Consider the following 17056-nt stretch of genomic DNA (forward strand, 5'->3'; position numbering starts at 1 on the left):
CTCCAGTAGTGAGTGGTGCAATCAGCTCATCCAAGCTTGTAATTTTGTCATGCAGCAGTTTGGGTCTCCTTCAGTGAGCAGAGGCTGCAGGGACTGAATCCAATCCCCTCCCAGCTGCTGAGAGCCAGGAGCTTCCCTCCATCCCCCACCAAGCTGCTCCCACTCCCCATTCTTCCTGCAGAAGCCCTGGGGGTCTGCTTTCCCATCCTCACAGAAAAGTCTGAGCTAGTCCGTGCAAAGAGCCAGTTTTATTCACAGGGGCACATCAGACATCAAGGAAGCAGAAAACATACAGGAAATATACAGGGACGCTCTGCTTTTCATACAAGCAATCACTATTAACAATATTACAGAAAGAATAAATAAAAGTGATGTTGCTACAGTAACCCACAAGGACGATGCTCTCCGTTTGCCATGCATGGCCGAGCCTGCAGACCTCATCCTCCATGGCTGTGCTTCTTCAGTTTGAAAAATACTTCTCCAGCACCTTTGTTAAAAGCCCTGTCTCCTAAAACAAAAGGCACAACAGTGAGACACTGGGTCCCATACGCAGCCTCCACAAACATCACCTGCTGGGTACCACAAGGCAGATCAGACAAATGTCCCATGCTGGACCATGATGGCACTTTCAGGGGTGGTTTGGGATGGCACATGAAAAGGAAAGAGCCAGGAGACTGGCTCCTGCCTCTCATCCTGTGCTCCAACAGCTGGACCACAGATGACAGACATCAGAGGCAAACTTCACCAGCCCACTGAGATGGCAGCCACTCGGTTGGGCTTCAGGAACAAGAGCAGCCTCAGGGCCCAATTCAGCAGAGAGCTACGTGAGAAGGCAAAGAGAGACACAAAACACAGCAGGGAAGAGTTACAGAGGGATTTCGTGGGATTGCATACTGCCTAGAGTTCCCAGAGCTATGCAGGGCAGCATATGCCTTCATGCTCTCCCCACACCCCTGGAGCCATTCCACTCCATGTACATGGTCGCACCCTGTCTGTCTCCTAGAGAAACACTGCCACACACCCAAGAAGATGACAAGGGATAGGGACAATCCTCCTCTGCCAGCTAAACCCTTGTCACACACAGAAACAGGGTGGCACTGTGAAGCCCCAGCGTGCTGAAAGCCAAGCCCTGCCTGCCACATGTGGTTAAAAAGACAAAAGAGAAATCTGTTTGCAAGCCCCTTCTGCTCTGCGCAACTTCAGCCATCGCAAGCATGGAGCAGCACACGGGCTCTTGCTTTGCAAAGGGATGGGAAACATCTTGAGACAAAACCCAACAGCAGCAGGCAGGACTAACCCACGTGAAGGGACAGCAAGCAAAAGGACTAAGCCCTGGGATTTATTTAATGCTTAGAGGGGCCCCACAGAAAGGAAGAACACGTTCGGGAGTGATCAGTGACACCCTCAGAAAAGGAAAAGCCCATTGGGTTTTTCAATAAAAAAGTTCCCTCGATACTTATCCTGCCACAAAGCACAGCACGTGCTGGAGGAGAGCAACACTTACAGAGCATGTTAATTCCTGCCTTGCTGACTGGGGGCTCGCAAGGAAGGGAGAAGCATTCTTTGATTTTCTAAACTGAGTTAAGATGGAAGTGACAGAACCTGCGCAGGGGGAGGATAGAGAGTTTCACGGAGCAGAGCTATTAAACAGCTTGTTAGGCAGGTGACGAACACAGCACACAGATCAGTTCAAGCACAGGCTGAGTCCTGGCCCCAGCTGTCCAACAAGTCACTCCGAGGGAGAAAGCTGCCAGGGTGGCAGAAATTTGCATTGGCACCGTGTCACCCACAAGAGCAAGAAAAAATAAGGTCCCACAGAAAAGTATAACACAGACAGCACTCAAAGGCACCAGGGAGAAGTAGTCCTGTAATATCAACCGGCAGCTCAGAGGCAAGGACAGCCTGGGGGTCGGGTTGCGAAGAAAGGAGCAGGAAGGCAGGAGTTGAGTCTAGTGAGGTGCTCAGAGGTGCCTGAAGGGCAGAACCAGACCTACCACCCAGCAAGGTCTCCGCTGCCAAGGAGAGGATGGCTGGCGCACCAGGGCACTAGCAAAGGAGAGTCAAGAGGCTTTGGGAGGAGAAGGTGAGGGGTAGGAGCCAGCTGCACATCAGGCACCCAAGCTGGGATGCCACACAGCTGCAGGGCATCCCACCTCCCACCAGAGAGGCATCGGGGCAGTGAGGCAGGCAGCTGGCCAGCATCTGCTTGACCATGAGCCAAAACATCCTCCAGCAGCAGAGCTTTGGCACCCAGCACACAGGTGCCAAAGGCCGATGTCCAGTGCTGGGTGCTACCCCTGGCCAGGACCTGCCTTTGAGCACCGGCAATGAGCACCAACGGGGCTGGCAGGGCACCGGCACCCAGCTGGCAGCCTAAGACACAGCACCAGCACTTAGGGCAGCCTCTGCCCAGGCACATCTGCAGCGCGAGCAGTGACCATGCAACTTACTTACACAGAGGAGAGCCACAAGGATCACTTTTATCAAACTCACACCACACGCTCATGAACATCTTAGCGGATGAGGCAGGGCAGCACATCCACCACCTCTCCCATCATCTCAGGCAGTTAATGCAGCAAATACCCTCCTCCTCAAAGGCTCCCCAGGGAGGATGGAGAAGGGTCCAGGACCTTCACAGCCCTCTCCTCCCTTTCAGCTGCATCCAAGAAGCAAAAGCTGCAGCAGTGCAGCGGTCACAGAACACAGCATCTTAAGGGGAGGAGAGTGGTCTGGTGTCCTTAGCCATACCCAGGTGGCTTCACGGTGGAAAGCCCTCTATCCCGATGGGACCAGCTCTCTAGGAAAGCCTCAACTTACCTTAGTCTGCTGAAACTGAGTCAAGGCGGCGCTTGAACAATCAGTGCCACTCAGGCTCACATCCCTGCAACTCTGCTCCACCTGTGCCTTCCCCAAAAAAGCAAATAGGAGCAAGCACTGCCTAAACCTGGATAACAGAAGTAGCTTTACCTGTGTGCAGTGTTACTGGATAGCTCCTCAAGTACAGCAGCTCACTGGGACAGTACATGTAGGACTCACCTAAGAGGATTTCATCCCTTCTAGGCTCTCAGCTACCTCCTGCAGTGACTAGAAAGGGCAAGACACCAGGGAAGCATGCATGAGGCAACAGACAAGCAGAGCCACACGGACCGAGCAATTCCGTCTCCACATCCTGCGTGAGGATGTGTGCGTGTGCCTTGCTCCCAGGGGCAGGTTTTCCACTAGGAGTTGGGTGAGCTCTGAGGCAAAAGCCACACTGAGGACGCTGAGGATCTGCTGATGCACAGCGGGACTACTGGAGCTCCTGCCTGCTCCCCGAGACCCGCTGTGCAGCAGTACGACTAACGCACACCTCCCTTCTGCAAGGCAAGCTAGCAAAGCTATGTGCCCCTCAGTAATGAGGGATCCTGACCACAGAGACACAGACCCAGGATGAGGGCATTAGAAGCCCAAGACCTCTTTGCAGGACAGACTCCTTTCCCTTCACATACAGAGCTGTGTCCCTCCTGGCCTCTCTCTACAGAAATAGAGGGGAGAAAGGATTTCCCTATTCCTGCAGTGGCTGGAAAAGGGGACATTTCTTCACGGCAGCCACAGTGGCCAGCCATCCCCTTCCGCATCTGGCCGAGGAAGACCCAGATGCTTAACAGCCCCTGGACTGGAGATCACCACTGCCACAGTTCCACCACAGCACACCTTGCTCATCCTCACACCCTTCCCAAGCATTTGGGACTATTAGCCACTGCCCAGCTAGACACAAGCTTAGGGAGACTTCTCCTCTGCCCCTTTGTGGCTGGTCTTACGAAGTGGTTTAAGGAGGGTTAACAGGAGCAGAGAGGTGGGGAATACACCTCCAGCAGCTGTGCAGATGCTCCCAACTCCAGCAAGGCTGGCTGTTGCAGATTAACATCTCCACCACCTCCCTGCTCTGAGCATCTCTATCCATCTTAATCAATATTCACCTGGTCAGCGAGGTCATATTTTCCTTGGTTCTCATCCAAAAGTCTCTCTTGCAAGAGGATTTTCAGGAGCTCACGGGTAAGCAGTTCCATCATGTCCTCCAGCAAGGCTCTGAGAGAGGGACCGAAGACCATGGGCACTGCAGGCTCCTCCGGCGACTCCAGGCGTGGGGAGCCCGTGACGCTCTTCTTCCCCATGAAGTGACCTGCAATACAACGCACTTGTGTGTCCGCCCGCACAAGCGCCTGGGGGGAGAGAGAGGCAGGAGCTCTGGCTAAGCTGTCATCTGCTGCTTCACGCCAGCGCGAGTCAACGAGAAGCACCGAGCGAACCTAATGCCTAAATTAGCCAAGTACAGGAAAACAAGGAGAAACCCAGAAATCCCAAGCCCTCGTTCCGCACGGGACTTTGGGGGAACTTCCCCCTCCTGCTGACGGGGTCCCTGGGGTTAAAGCGGTGCCGGACCTGTCACCGGGAGATGTGGGAGGAGGTGGCCTCGTCCCTGCCCGGGTCTTCTCCTGCCCGCCACGGGTCCTGCCGAGCCCAAGCCTCTCAGCATTCCCCTCCGCCCCGCGGGGTACCGAGGGCGGCCCGTGGGGAGCCGAGCCGAGCCGAGCCGTGCCGTGCCCCGCACAGCCCGCCGTCCCACAGCTGCTCCACGACACGCGTGTCCGCGTCCCCCGTCCCGTCCCGTCCCCTCCCCGGTACCTGTGGCCCAGAGGTTGCCGCGGGGGTTGACCTTGATCTTGGCCGCCTGGCTGCGGTGCTCGGCGAAGTCGAGGTGGACGGCGGGCCCCAGCGCGGCGCCGCACAGGAGCAGCAGGAGGCAGCGCAGCGCCGCCATGGCCGCCCCGGCGGGACCCGCTCCCGCCCGCCGCCGCCCCGCCTTATACTCCGCGGGGGGGCGGGGCCGCCGCACGCCCCGCCCCCCGGCAGCCGTTGGGCTTCCCGCCCTGCCTCGGGCGTGCCTCAGCCCGCCCCGCTCCCCCTGAGGGAGAGGGTTTGGCGCCGCCCGCTGCCCGCGGCCGGGGGGTCGCCGCCCTCGGAGCCCCACGGGGTCCTCGCCCCCTCTGTCCCGAACCCTCTCATCCCACTGCCGGGAGGTGCTGCCAGATCTGCCTCTGAGGTGAATGGCGTCGGCGCTCTGCCCTCGCCCGCAAATCCCACGGTCCCGTCGCGGGAGTTGGTCGGGGTGGATCTACCCCTTCTCGGCCCGGGCTGCCTAACCCCACCACCTCCTGCTTCTCTGTCTGCCCGGGAACGTGCGCCGTGATGCTACAAGTGGCCTTGCGAGGACATCGGGCAGAACCCGTGGCCAGCTCTCAGCACCCTCGGACGCAGCCTCTCTGGGCTCCCAGATCTTTATGGGCCAAGCTCTCCAAGCAATAACCACCATGACCCTCATCCACCGCTGGTTATTCTCTTAGAATCCTGCCTCCAGGGACACGGCCTGGGAGACCTTGCTGGCGAAGACCAAGGCAAAGGCGGCCTGGAGTACCTCAGCTTTGTCCATGTCCACGACCATTTGCAGTGGTGCCTCTGTGAACGCCTTCCTTCTTCAGCCTTCTACAACTAAAGGAGTTTGTTGAGATACGTGAGGAACATCAGCTCTTCTATAACTAAAGTAGTACTTCTATAATATAGTTATATACTTCTGTAACTATAGTTATAGAAGAGCTGATGTTCCTCACGCATCGCAACAAACTGAGCTTTGGCTTTCCTAATATTGTTCCTACAAGCCCAGGTAACGCTTCCAGATTTCTCCTTCATGACCTGTCCATGCTTCCACCTCCTTCACACCGGAGCTCAGTCATGAGTTTCATTCCCAGTTTAGCCAAACCCATCTCCCAGTACATCTACTTGTGTACCTGATTATTGGGATGGACTTGGAAGATCTTGTCCTTAAAGACCTGCCAGCTCTGCTGAGCTCCTCTACTCTTCAGAGCTGCCTCCCACAGGACCCCACTTACCAACTGCCTGTAGAGGGTGAAGACCAGAGTCTGCATATCACTGCTCACCTTTTCCTTTCCCTTCACTATCTTGCAGACCACTGTTTCCTGATCACTACCCCCAAACCTGCCACTGGTTATCACATTCACCATCACTTCCTCCTCTTCCATTAATGGGATGGAGCTATGCACGCCCAGCAACAGCATGGATGGACCTGTGCCCAGCCATGCCAGGGACAGAGATAGTGGGGGCCTGAGACATGGACTGTTTATGCGCAGGGCTCAAGTGATGTGAAGTCCATGTAAAATTGGAAGCATTTCATCAGAGGGCCCCAAGACACAGGTTGTGGTCTGTTTCTTCTTGTCACCTGCCTGCAGCCTACAGGGGTGTTCAGGCTCCTCCAGGTTCCACATTTATACAGGGGTGCTCTCAGGGGCTGGACTGCTGCAGGAAATGCATCTGAAATGGTAAAGACAAGATGAGCATGAATGCTCAGAAATCTCACCTAGCATGCTGGGCTTTGCATTGTCTCCATTTTGTGTTGTATACCCAGACCACTATCAGGAAGCAGAAGGTCTGAAGGGTTGGGGGCTGACCAGGATCAGGTGGCCAGCAACACAGCTCTCTCAACAGCCACAGTACCTGAGAGGCAAGCAGAGCAGACTCAGCGATGGTCACCAAGTTCAGAGAGAGTCCAGATCATCAAGCATGTTCATGGTGATGAGACAGGTCCCAGGCCAAGCTGCAGGTCAGGATGAGGTCTGGTGGGGGTAACCAGGGTCAGACACAGTCCAGACAAGTCCATAGCGATGAGGCAGGTCTGAGATCAGGTCAAGTCAGTCCATAGCCAGGCAATGCTGAGCTGAAGACCAATGCTCCTACAACGTAGATCAATGAGAGATTAAAGGCCCAGGGCTGAGCTTAAATGGGTTCCTGGGCCCATGAGGGTGGAGGTCCCAGGTGAGACCCATTAAGGCCTCACCTCCTCAGGGCCCTGACAGCTTCTGCCAAATTTACAGCTCCATAATTTTACAAGGAGGTGCTGGTTGGTGGGGGAGGAGTGCCTGAGACGACCCAGTTCTCCTGGGAACTGTCACAGGGAGGATTTATTAGCAATGCCCTCGTCAGCATTTAATGCTGTTTAAATGAAAAGGACTAGAGGAGATTTGCTTCTCTTCAACAGCAGGGGGTTACAGTCTGAACTGCAAATGCAGTTCTAATGACGGGAGGAAAAAAAGTAAAAAGTACCCCTGCGTTAGACATGCATCCTTCCAAACTGTGTGCGCGTCCCCTTGGGTGGCCAGCTGGCTGGTCAGCATGTGCTCCCTTACCATCTGGGAGTTGTGCCATGATGACGGGCATGGCCGACTGGGAGATATTGCCTTCTAGTTGGTCCACCACCCATCAGGGAGGTGGCTGCCTCCACTAGCCTTGTATCTATGTGTGCTGAAAGGCCTGGGCTGCAACGGGGAACCTCGCTCCACTTTCTCACCACGTTCCTTCCCTGCCTATGTTCAGCAGGAGTATTGCTGAGCAGGGCAGTGCTGGGCCCACGTCTCTGCTCGCCTTTTGAGGAGATGGCCCTTTTGGGTGCTCCCCACGCACTGCGTGGGGTGTATGAATACGATGCCCACCACAGATGGGCATTTGCAGCACCGTGGCCCTGACCCTCATGCTTGCATCGTGGCAGCTTCATCTCCTCCATCGAGTCAGCTGAGAGACGTGGCTGTGACCACCACTTTGGCTCTGATGTCCCCTGTCAGTCGCCACAAGCCTTGGGGGAAGGTTTCACTAGAGTTTGATTGTGCTGCCTGGGATGATGCCCATAATCCCACCCTGATCTGATTTTGAACTAGACACAGAACCAGAACTGACACAGAGCTTTTCTCTTTTTCAGCTGGCAGCTGCAGGCTGCACGCATTACCTTGGTCAGGGTGTGAGAGGGGGAACACCAAGGCTGATCTGCACTGCCCCATCTGCACCACTACCTTCTGGAGAAGGCAGGAGTAATTTGCAGGGCAGCTGGTTCTCCAGCTGCACACATGCACGCGCACACACACATACACACTTTTTAATTTCCTCTTGCAGCCCGTGTCCCTCCTCCAATGTCCTGCACTGTCACTACATACTAATAAAACATGGCTTGAAATGGACTGACATGATCTCAAGCCTTTTTTTCAAAACAGTTTTAAATTCACTCACAGTGGCAAAAGCGCTGGAAATTTGGGGTGCCTGGAGAAGGCTTGGGATGTAGTCAGGGCAGGAGGAGGAGGTTTTGAGGTTCAGAGAGGGCCCAGAGCTGGCACAGATGAGTTGGGTTTCTCCTCACGCTGGGGAAGGGTGTTATCTGGAAAGCTGAGCTGCATTCCTCTGTGGGTGCTTTGGAGCTGCTGGCTCCACTTCACAAGCACACAACTTGTCTGCTGCTTTTCTCCCAGAAATGCCAGGGCTTCACTCAGGCAGCTGCAGCGTGCTGGCGGGGGAACCCCTCCCTGTGTCGGGGTCCAAACTCTCCCTGGAGGCCCAGCAGGACTCGGTCTGTCCTGGTGCTTGCTATAGCTGCTGTGTCCCTGCACACCAGCAGTGAGAGGCGGGGAAGAGCGAGATGAGGAGTTACCTGTAGGATTACAGAGGATGAAGCCAGGGATAAAGTGACACCAATTACAGAGAAGACAGAGAAAAGAGCCCCGGGCAATTACAGCACCTATCAAAGCGTGACGGGGTTAAGTCCTGCTCCTTCAGGGCAGCACAGTGCTCCTTGGAGATGGACTGGAGAGGGGCAGGCAGCCCCCAGGGACAGGGGACCAGCAGCAGGAACCAGTACAGCATTTCAAACAGGGCTAAGACTTTTGTGCTGATCTGATTTTAACTAGATACACAACCAAACTGACACACATCTTTCCTCTTTTTCAGCTGGTGGCTGCAGGCTGCACGAGTTACCTCGGTCAGGGTGGAAGGAGGAATAGAGGAGGAACAGGTATTTCTGATCCCAGTGGTACTGATGAGGGACTGCAAGACAGGCTTGGGAAAGGCTGGGAAAAGGAAATCAGGGAGTTCCTGCCCTCTTGCAGTATCATTATAAATGCTTGGAAACTGAGGGGACACTGGATTAATTGCTGAGTACCGAGGTTTGGCCAGATGGGGCATGTGTGGGAGATCAGAGCCCATAACCCTCATTTCAAGCCTGGGAAGGGCAATGGAATAGCTGCTCAGGGACTTGGTGGAGGCTGGAAGTGGGAGAACGATTCAGGGCAGCCAGTGGGGTTTTTATGGAAAACAACTCGTGAAAGGGACCCAAGCTCACCGCTCACTGAGCAGCAGCGTCGGTGCTAAAGGAAACTGCACAGCTGTAATCCAGGCAGGGCTTTGAGAACACTGATTTCATACTCTGCAGCAGTCTCGTTAAAAACTAGCCCCAGACACCAACAGACAGATCCTGAGCAGGAGGCTCTGCACAGCTCACCCTCTTCAGTGGCATAATTACAGCCATGTGAGTTTTCCGATGAACGTGGCATGGGTGCTGAGCAGCCCCTGGGCAGGCATGGGTGCTTCACAAGCAGGGTCCATCCAGAGGGTGTTTTACTGCACCTGGGAATAAGGGCTGCAACTCGGTCATATGGGGCCAGAGTGGGCTGATCACACTGCTGCCAAATTCCTCCATTCCTGGGAAGGCAAGAGAGCTGCCCCCTCCCTTGTCACCCTGAGCCTGAACAAACGCAGCCTTGAGAGGTGGCTGCAACAGAAGTGGCCTTGGTTACAAATGGAGACCAGGTTTTCTCTGGATTTTTTTATATCTTCTTCACAAAGAGGTGATGTTGTTCCTAATTTGGGAAAACTAACTGGCATCCGGGACCTGCCTGGGAGAGGCACCATAACCTGAACTCCAGTCCCCAGTCACTAGCCTGGCAGGGTTTGTGACAGATTTTCAGCCTCTGCCTTCCTCCAACTTTGGCGCGCAGAGCTGGGCCTCCCAGCACCTGCACACCCATCTGCCAAGCAGCGGGGGAGCCAGCACTCAGTAGCAGAGGAGGCTGGGGCCTGCTGATGTGACAGCTTTGGTCTGGAACCTGCTGAGACCTCCAGCATTCAGGGCAGGAATTGTCACTGCAGCGCTCCTCCACTGCTTGCTCTCTCCAGCTCAGCAGAGGTTCACTTTCACAACTGCTACAGCCACCAAAGGAATCTTCCCAGCTTATATATCAAAAAAGGCATTACAAATTCTATTTTAGAAATTGATTTTGCCGGCAAAGGTCATTGCACCAACTTCCACTGGTGGTGCAGGAGATTGGCCCGTCAGCCACCAGCTTCCTGCAAGGGCCTCGCAATGGAGCCAGGGAAGGACAGAGGTGACTCAGCAAATGCCAGGCTTCTGATAGATGGTTATGTCCTTGAGGCAGAGCATGCATCTGCACAGAGCTAACCCCGTCCCCTCTCCTGGTGGGATTAACCCTCTGGGGCTGGGTGAGAGCAGCCTGCAGCCACGGCTCCACAGCCATGCACAGATCCACGCCCTCCAGGAACGGTCCCTTCTCACCCAAAGCAGCCTCAAAGCTCCAGGGATCCTTAGCTTGCACCATTGGTTTCCCCAAGGCCTCCAGTTGGAGGAAACAGTGATTGTCTGTTTTGCTCTCTGTTTTCCCCTAGTAATTCTTGCACACAATTTATTTTCTCGATGGCTACTGACCACTGAACTGACATTTTCATAGCACAATCTGTTACGACCCCGACGTTCCAGATGGTAACACTTAACTCAGAACCCGTTGTTTTATAAATAGAGTTAAAATTGTTTTTCCCCCCTGTGCACCATTTTATATTTATGTACATTTGAATTTCATCTTTTTTATTGCCCAGTCTCTTTCCACAGTTTGCCTTCATCCACTCAATCCTTTGTATCAGCAGCAAGCTTCAGTACTTGCCTGCTTTTGCTGATCATTTTTGAATACGCTGAAGGCAGTCCCTGCACAGCTCCCTGGTGTTTTCTGCTACAGAGATTGTTGCCTCCTACTTTTTTTCCTTACCTTTTAGCAAATGATTTCTCCCTGTAAGGACCTCACCTCCTATTCCAGGGCTGATTCCTTCCTTTAGGAGCCTTTGCTGAGGGACCTTGCCAAATACCTTTGGGAAATCCAGGTGGATGATCCCAGTGGGCTCACCTTGCCCATACATCTCCTAACTCCTTCAGCAAGCTCCAACTCTACTCTTTAAAGCAGCCCTACTCCTTTCCAGTCCACAGATCTGGTTTATAGCCTACAGATCCCTGCATCTCCACCTCAGCCACCACTCTGTCCCTTGGTGCCATGGTGGGCTTGACAGAACGGGTGCTCACCCCAGCAAAAAGGTCAACGCTTTCAGGTTTGCATCCCTTCAGAGCCTGTGGGCAGCTCCACCCAGGCCTGGGGGTCCATTGCTATCTTCTCGGTCACTGATCTCTTCTGCAGGTTCTTCCGCTGCTGGTGTCCAGGAGCTGATGGCAGCACAGGACGCCTGGGGTGCCCTGTTCCTTATCAAAGAGCAACTCTTATCCGTGTAGGGCTAATAAGAGTAGTAACAGACCTGTGAAACTGGCACTATTAGCAAATCCTCCAAATGTACCTAAAGACGAAGCAAGATTTCACCAGGCAAAGAAAGGAGACCTTTCCATAACTATGCACAATAAATGTATCTAAAAACTGCACAGCTAAGAGGGCCTTGCTAACGCTGAGCTAATAATGAATGAACATAACAGACCAATCTGGAAATACCATGGTTCACAGTGTTTAAAGCAAGGTTAAAACAAGGTCCATTTTTTTTCTTCTCTGTTGAATTATGCTTTGATACCTTGGCATTGACTATTGCATCTCCCAGCGAGGTGGCCAGTCTGGCCTGGGAGAGACTCCAAATTGTAGAGCTCCCGAAACACAGTGCAGGAGCTCCCAGGCCCTGCAAATATCCACCTGGGCAGGCAAATGCATGCCCCAAACCAATGGCTCTAATAAAAACCAAATATAAAGAGCAAAGGCCTCAAATCCCCCTATTTGTCTCTTTCACAGAGCTCCCGCTGCCAATAAAACTTAGTAGTGGTTGTTTCAGCCTCTTCTTCACCATTTCTTCAAAGCCAGGTCAAATTTTAAGTCCTGCCATATGCCTGAGGGTCTATTTTGATGCATTTGTCTCTTGTTTACAAAGATTAAATTCCTCTGTTACATTCATTCGTCCACAGGCAACAACTGTTGTTCATAAAAGATAAAATTTGAAATCTCGCACATCTTGTTTTCAACTCTCTTTCAATTTTCATTTAAGCTGTAAATGAGTTGTGGTTTTCCCTGAGGTTTCCCACTCAATCCACGCCCGCTGGACATAGTACAAATAACTGCTCTGCAAGACGACTTAGAGAACAAAATCTTATTTTCTTGCAGGCAAATCCAGGGCTAGCTCAGAAGTGTCCCAACCAGAATTACATGGCAGAAATTTGACATCCCAGTTTCAGTGAATTGAGGTTCAGAGAAATTAAATTGAAGTTCATTTTCTCCACATTATTTTTACTTCTGTCTCTCTGGAAACTGAAACCCTTGCAAAGTTAGTTTCTACAGGGGAAGGAGAGATTGGAAAAGAAAGGTGGTATTAAGATGCTCGGCAGAGAGAGCTCTGGGAAGTGTTTTTAAATTATTAAACAGAAGGAGCAAAAAATTCAAGAGATGAGGAGCCAGGCAGAGGGAGCAAGAGACAGAGAACATGTCTGCTCTGTCCTGGATCACAGAGGGTGCATTTCTAGCCCATCCCTATTTAGACTGTCCTCTGTGGAGATATCCGATTTCCCCCAAGGTTTAGGGAACTCTGCTAGATCAAGCATTCAAAGGCCCTGCTGGAGTTGAACATGTGTATGAATTGCCCCATGAGCAGGAAAAGGTTTAAACATATGACGTGCTCAACCAGCAGGACCCAGCACCCAGGTGGGCCCTGCTCCACAGGGAAGCAGGACTATGTGTGAAGGAGTTCGTGTTTTTTTTACAGAAATTGATGGATAAGCAGGGATGAGCACACAGCAGCAGAAAAGCTGCTACCATGAAGATGGGCTCCTCATGGCTGGGCAGACTACCAACCAGCAGTGAAGCCACGCAATTATGGCTAAGTAGATCCAATAAAGCAGATTTGCCAGGAAAGCCATTGTGCCCCTTCTGAATCCAACATGCATCAGGCTGGTGGAGCTAGCTCTGCAGAGACCTGTGGCTTCCTGACGGGTGAGCAAGCTGAAGCGCCTGGGTGCAGATGATGAGGGGATGGAAGTATTGCAATGGAGGGGAGAAGGTAAAAGGGGCAGGAAGCTATTCAATTGGCTCAAAACGCAACGTAGGTGCTATTTCTCTTCTCCCAGCAGCCAGCAATGAGATGGTCAGATCAGTCACCTACTATGCATCAACTACCACCAGGAGCTGCTGACACTGACAGGAACTGCGATGGCTGTGCCTTTCTGGCATCACCCAGGCACACCTTGCAGTCTGAGGACTGGAACCAGGACACTCCTCATCCGATTTAGCCACTGAGTCACTGATACCGTGTGGGTCTTCAGCCTGGGATACATAAACATCTGCTTTGCAACCCCCTTGCTCCAGCACAGGAGCCATCCCCAAGTGGCACGCTCTGCCTAAGCCACCTCTCCTCTCCTCTTGGCCAACGAGCTTAGTCCGTTCTGGGAGCTGTGTGCTGGATTTGCATTCATGCATTTCTCCAGCAAGAAGTGGTCTTCTAACCACGCATGGGCAAGACTTCATCTTGCAGATTCTCCTCAGAAAAAATAAGGTGGATCTGTTCTGATTTTAAGGGCAGGAAAACTACCACGAGATGACCCAGTCTCATTAAAGAAAGCATGCAACCTATCATCTTACAAGCCCTAGAAACCCCTGCTAAGCAATATGCAGCGACAGATCTGGATGAAACAGTGTAATGCTTATTACTGTTTAACCGACAACTGTGCATTCAAGCATCATGAACATACAAAGACAGCCTTTGTCTCAAGGAGCTTCAACTTTCAGCACATTACTCCTCACAGCTCACCTCCCATCCATCATGCTTTTGCTTATGCATTTAGCTTTGATATGAAAAAAAGTCACCCAACAAAATTCTAGCAACAATCAGAAATAGCCCAGCATCACTTTGCTCTGTGAAAAAGCTCCTGCCCATGACAGAATCTGTGTCCTGAACTGCGGACGTGATTGAACAGTAATTAAGCAATGAAATTGCCTGCCAGAAAACCTGCTCTGTTTGGCTGTAACCACAACAGAGACAGAAGCAATCTTAGCCCTGGCAGATTTTTTTTCTTTTTTTTTTTTTCCTTTATAAACCAGACCTTTCAACACCCACATACTTTACAAACAAATCCCATTCCTGTTGTGACACAAAGATCTCCATCTTTCCTAAGCCGTAGGTCTCAAAGGCTTTGCTGGAGCTGGCCAGACAGCTTCACCTTTAAAAAAAAGAATAAAACCGGAATAAAAAACAAAGACACATCAAGTTCCAACAGCAAAACCCCTGGCTCTGCAGGAGCCTGGCAGCGCTCGCCAAACATTTCAGCATTAGCACCCAGCTGAACCAGAGATCCTGCACGCTCTGTAGCTTTTCTGCTCAGCAAAGCAGAATAAGTCTGGCGGGGACAGAGCCAGCAACAACTCTTTGTCATCCTACCCCCACATTCTCAGTTTCCAGTTTGCGCAGGCTCATCCCCAGCACCCCCTCTTCCCACTGTGGCAGGAAAAACGTTACAGGGATGTGGGAGGTGATGTGGGAGGCAGTGTGGGAGGTGGTGGGTGTTAGAGCTGTGAGTGGATTAACTGCTTATTTATCCTCACTCTAATTAGAGCCAACACCTCGTTTCACGACTGCAGATAACAAACACAGAACCACTGTTCTCGGCTACACTGAGCTGAAAATAGGCAGAACACAGGCCATAAAGATGAATTCCCAAATCTCACACCGCAGACCCTAATTTAGGGCAATTGTTTCTGTTCTTGACCTGCCTGCAAACCCAGAAGAGAGCAAGCCACTGAAGCTGGCCCGCAGCAGGCTTCATGCCAACCTTTACCCCAATGACCCTGCACTTTTTAGGCGCTTCCTGCTCAATCACTTCACATAGCATCATGCGAGAGCAAGGCTGGGAAAGGCACACCTTCCTGCAAAGTGCCCAAGCGTGGGTTTGCACCCGCACTGGCAACAAGCGGGTGTCCTCAGCTGCACTGACTGCTGACACCTGCTGCCAGTAACCAGTAATCCTGCCACAAGCAGGACGGGGACATTATTTCCTAACATCTCAAAACGACCATTACTTTTCTCTCAGAACTGGGGTTTCAGCAGATGCTCTTTAGGAGCTAATCCTTGCTCTATAATCACAAATACTTTGTATTTTAGCCTTTTTTGTCAAATTAACTCAGTGACAGCAACACAACTGCTTCTGCATGCTCAGATTTTTGCAAAGGGTGTGAAAGTGAGAAGACTCGGAGAACAGTAACAGCAGCACGTTCAGCGAGTTTTCACTGGGAGGTGTTGATTAGCAGATTTCAGAAGAGCTCGACTTTATGTGAGACCAAGTTAAAAACCAATTTATGCACAAAACCAGCTTTAGCTAAAGGCAGAGCAGGGAACAGAGACTCAGCCTCAGCATGACCTGCAAAGGCAGAAATGCTGCTTGAAGTCCTCAGGAAGGTGCTCCACGGTGATGGCAGCTCTCAAAGGTGATTTTGTGTTCCCTCACTGCTGCCTAGGTTTGGCTTTTGACAAAACATCCCATCCATGACTCAAGCACTCTGGAGAAACTCTGTATCCAAATTCTCTTCTCAAGGGCTCCAGCACCACCAGTGGGAGATATGGATTTTATCACCATTTTTATTACTAAGTTATGATTACTCAAAGAGCCACAGGCCCAATGCTCAGTGCTAGGGGCTGGACCCATTCATAGACTCTTTGCAGCGTCCCAAACGTAAGACAATTTTTTGCTTCATCCTACTCAGGGAACAAACCACCCAGTTAAACCAACTCACACTGGGATACCACAGGTCAGCCCAGCTACTGAGCATTAAGCAAAATGGTCCCACAGATGTAACTAACAGCACAATTCACCTCCATAGATGGGACAGGCCTGACAAGCCTAATGAGGTATGTATGTGAGGAACTGAAAATAGACCATAAACACCCCGTTGGGTTTTGTCCTTGCCTTTCCTGACTGCTTTTACCCTACACAAGCTGTGTGCATGGCAGCAGTAATCATCTTTAATGATCACTGTTGCTGCAGAATCTTGGAGCAGTCATGAGGAAGAGGGAAGAGGATGCGGTGAAATGCAACCAAAATAACACACAGTAGCTTTGAAGTGTCTGTAAATTCTGCAAGATTGAGAGGAGAGCTGTTAACCCAGGGGAGGAGACAGGCTCCCTCTGTCAGGGGGAAGCTGTCCTAGCCAGACAACCGGGAAGTAAACTGCAGAAGAGGGGTCAGGCAGCCTCGGACAGAGGTAGCAATGGCACTGTGCTCCCACTGCCTGCTCTTGAGAAGATCTGCCCTAGTGAAGGCAAAGCAGAATGTTTTCATGAGTCAGTATAGACACCATGGAGGCGAGTTATAATGGTCAGTCACTCAGTGCAGGTGGCACAAATTTATACCGAAGCTGATAACTAGAGTCTCTGCCTTGTACCTCTTTCCTCGGGCTCTCCTCTGACACCACATCTTCACAAGCAGGATCACCATCCTGAATGTGAAGCCTAGAAAAACAGCTGATGGCCATGGTGACAACCGGTTTCTTTTTTCAGACCTCAGGGCAGTGGGGGCTCAGCTTTTCCGTAGCTTTCAGGTGAGCTGTAAGACATGGCCAGCTGCAGAGATCATTAGAGACCTAAAACCCCTTTCCAAAACTACGAAAATTTTACTATTGCATCCTACTAAATCATCCCTGCCAAACAGCTATGGGTGTTGCCCATCTCCATTCTTCTGTTACCTAGTGGCGCAATGACAGCTTATGCATGAAGTAATCCTTTGACATCTTCTGCCCAAACCACCTCGCAGTCTTTAAGCAGATTATTTCAGTGTAATTTACAGAAACAGAAATATTGAACAGATCTACAGTTCAGGACTGCTTACTCTCCAAAAAGAAATGAGAGGAGCAGCTGCTATTTCTCTGTAAAGAGAGGA

General features: G+C 51.7%; 1 protein-coding gene across 5 annotated transcripts; it reads right to left on the minus strand.

Moving 5' to 3' along the window:
* Positions 1-226: 226 nt before the first annotated feature.
* Positions 227-4847, minus strand: NMB (neuromedin B). 5 transcript variants are annotated; one of them, XM_052808592.1, is made up of 4 exons: positions 4666-4847; positions 3960-4162; positions 2818-2898; positions 227-508 (listed from the first exon to the last, which is right to left on the minus strand). In XM_052808592.1, the coding sequence occupies exons 1-4, from the start codon at positions 4799-4801 to the stop codon at positions 461-463; spliced, it is 468 nt and encodes a 155-aa protein (XP_052664552.1). In that variant the 5' UTR covers positions 4802-4847; the 3' UTR covers positions 227-460. The 5 variants fall into 5 exon arrangements, with proteins under 5 accessions (XP_052664552.1, XP_052664551.1, XP_052664553.1 ...); XM_052808591.1 differs by having other exon boundaries at positions 2818-2904; XM_052808593.1 differs by having other exon boundaries at positions 227-2656; positions 2818-2904.
* Between the last annotated feature and the right edge of the window lie 12209 nt (positions 4848-17056).

The sequence above is a fragment of the Harpia harpyja genome, chromosome 14, assembly GCF_026419915.1.
Source record: "Harpia harpyja isolate bHarHar1 chromosome 14, bHarHar1 primary haplotype, whole genome shotgun sequence".
In the NCBI taxonomy this organism is placed as follows: domain Eukaryota; kingdom Metazoa; phylum Chordata; class Aves; order Accipitriformes; family Accipitridae; genus Harpia; species Harpia harpyja.

Bases quoted from the DNA above. Each gene is read 5' to 3' on its own strand.
- NMB (XM_052808591.1), bottom strand. From the start codon at position 4,801: ATGGCGGCGCTGCGCTGCCTCCTGCTGCTCCTGTGCGGCGCCGCGCTG. The intron at 4,163-4,665 runs GTACCGGGGAGG...GTTGTATTGCAG, and splicing joins CGGCAACCTCTGGGCCACAG to GTCACTTCATGGGGAAGAAG. The intron at 509-2,817 runs GTAAGTTGAGGC...CTTTTGTTTTAG, and splicing joins CTCAGTTTCAGCAGACTAAG to GAGACAGGGCTTTTAACAAA.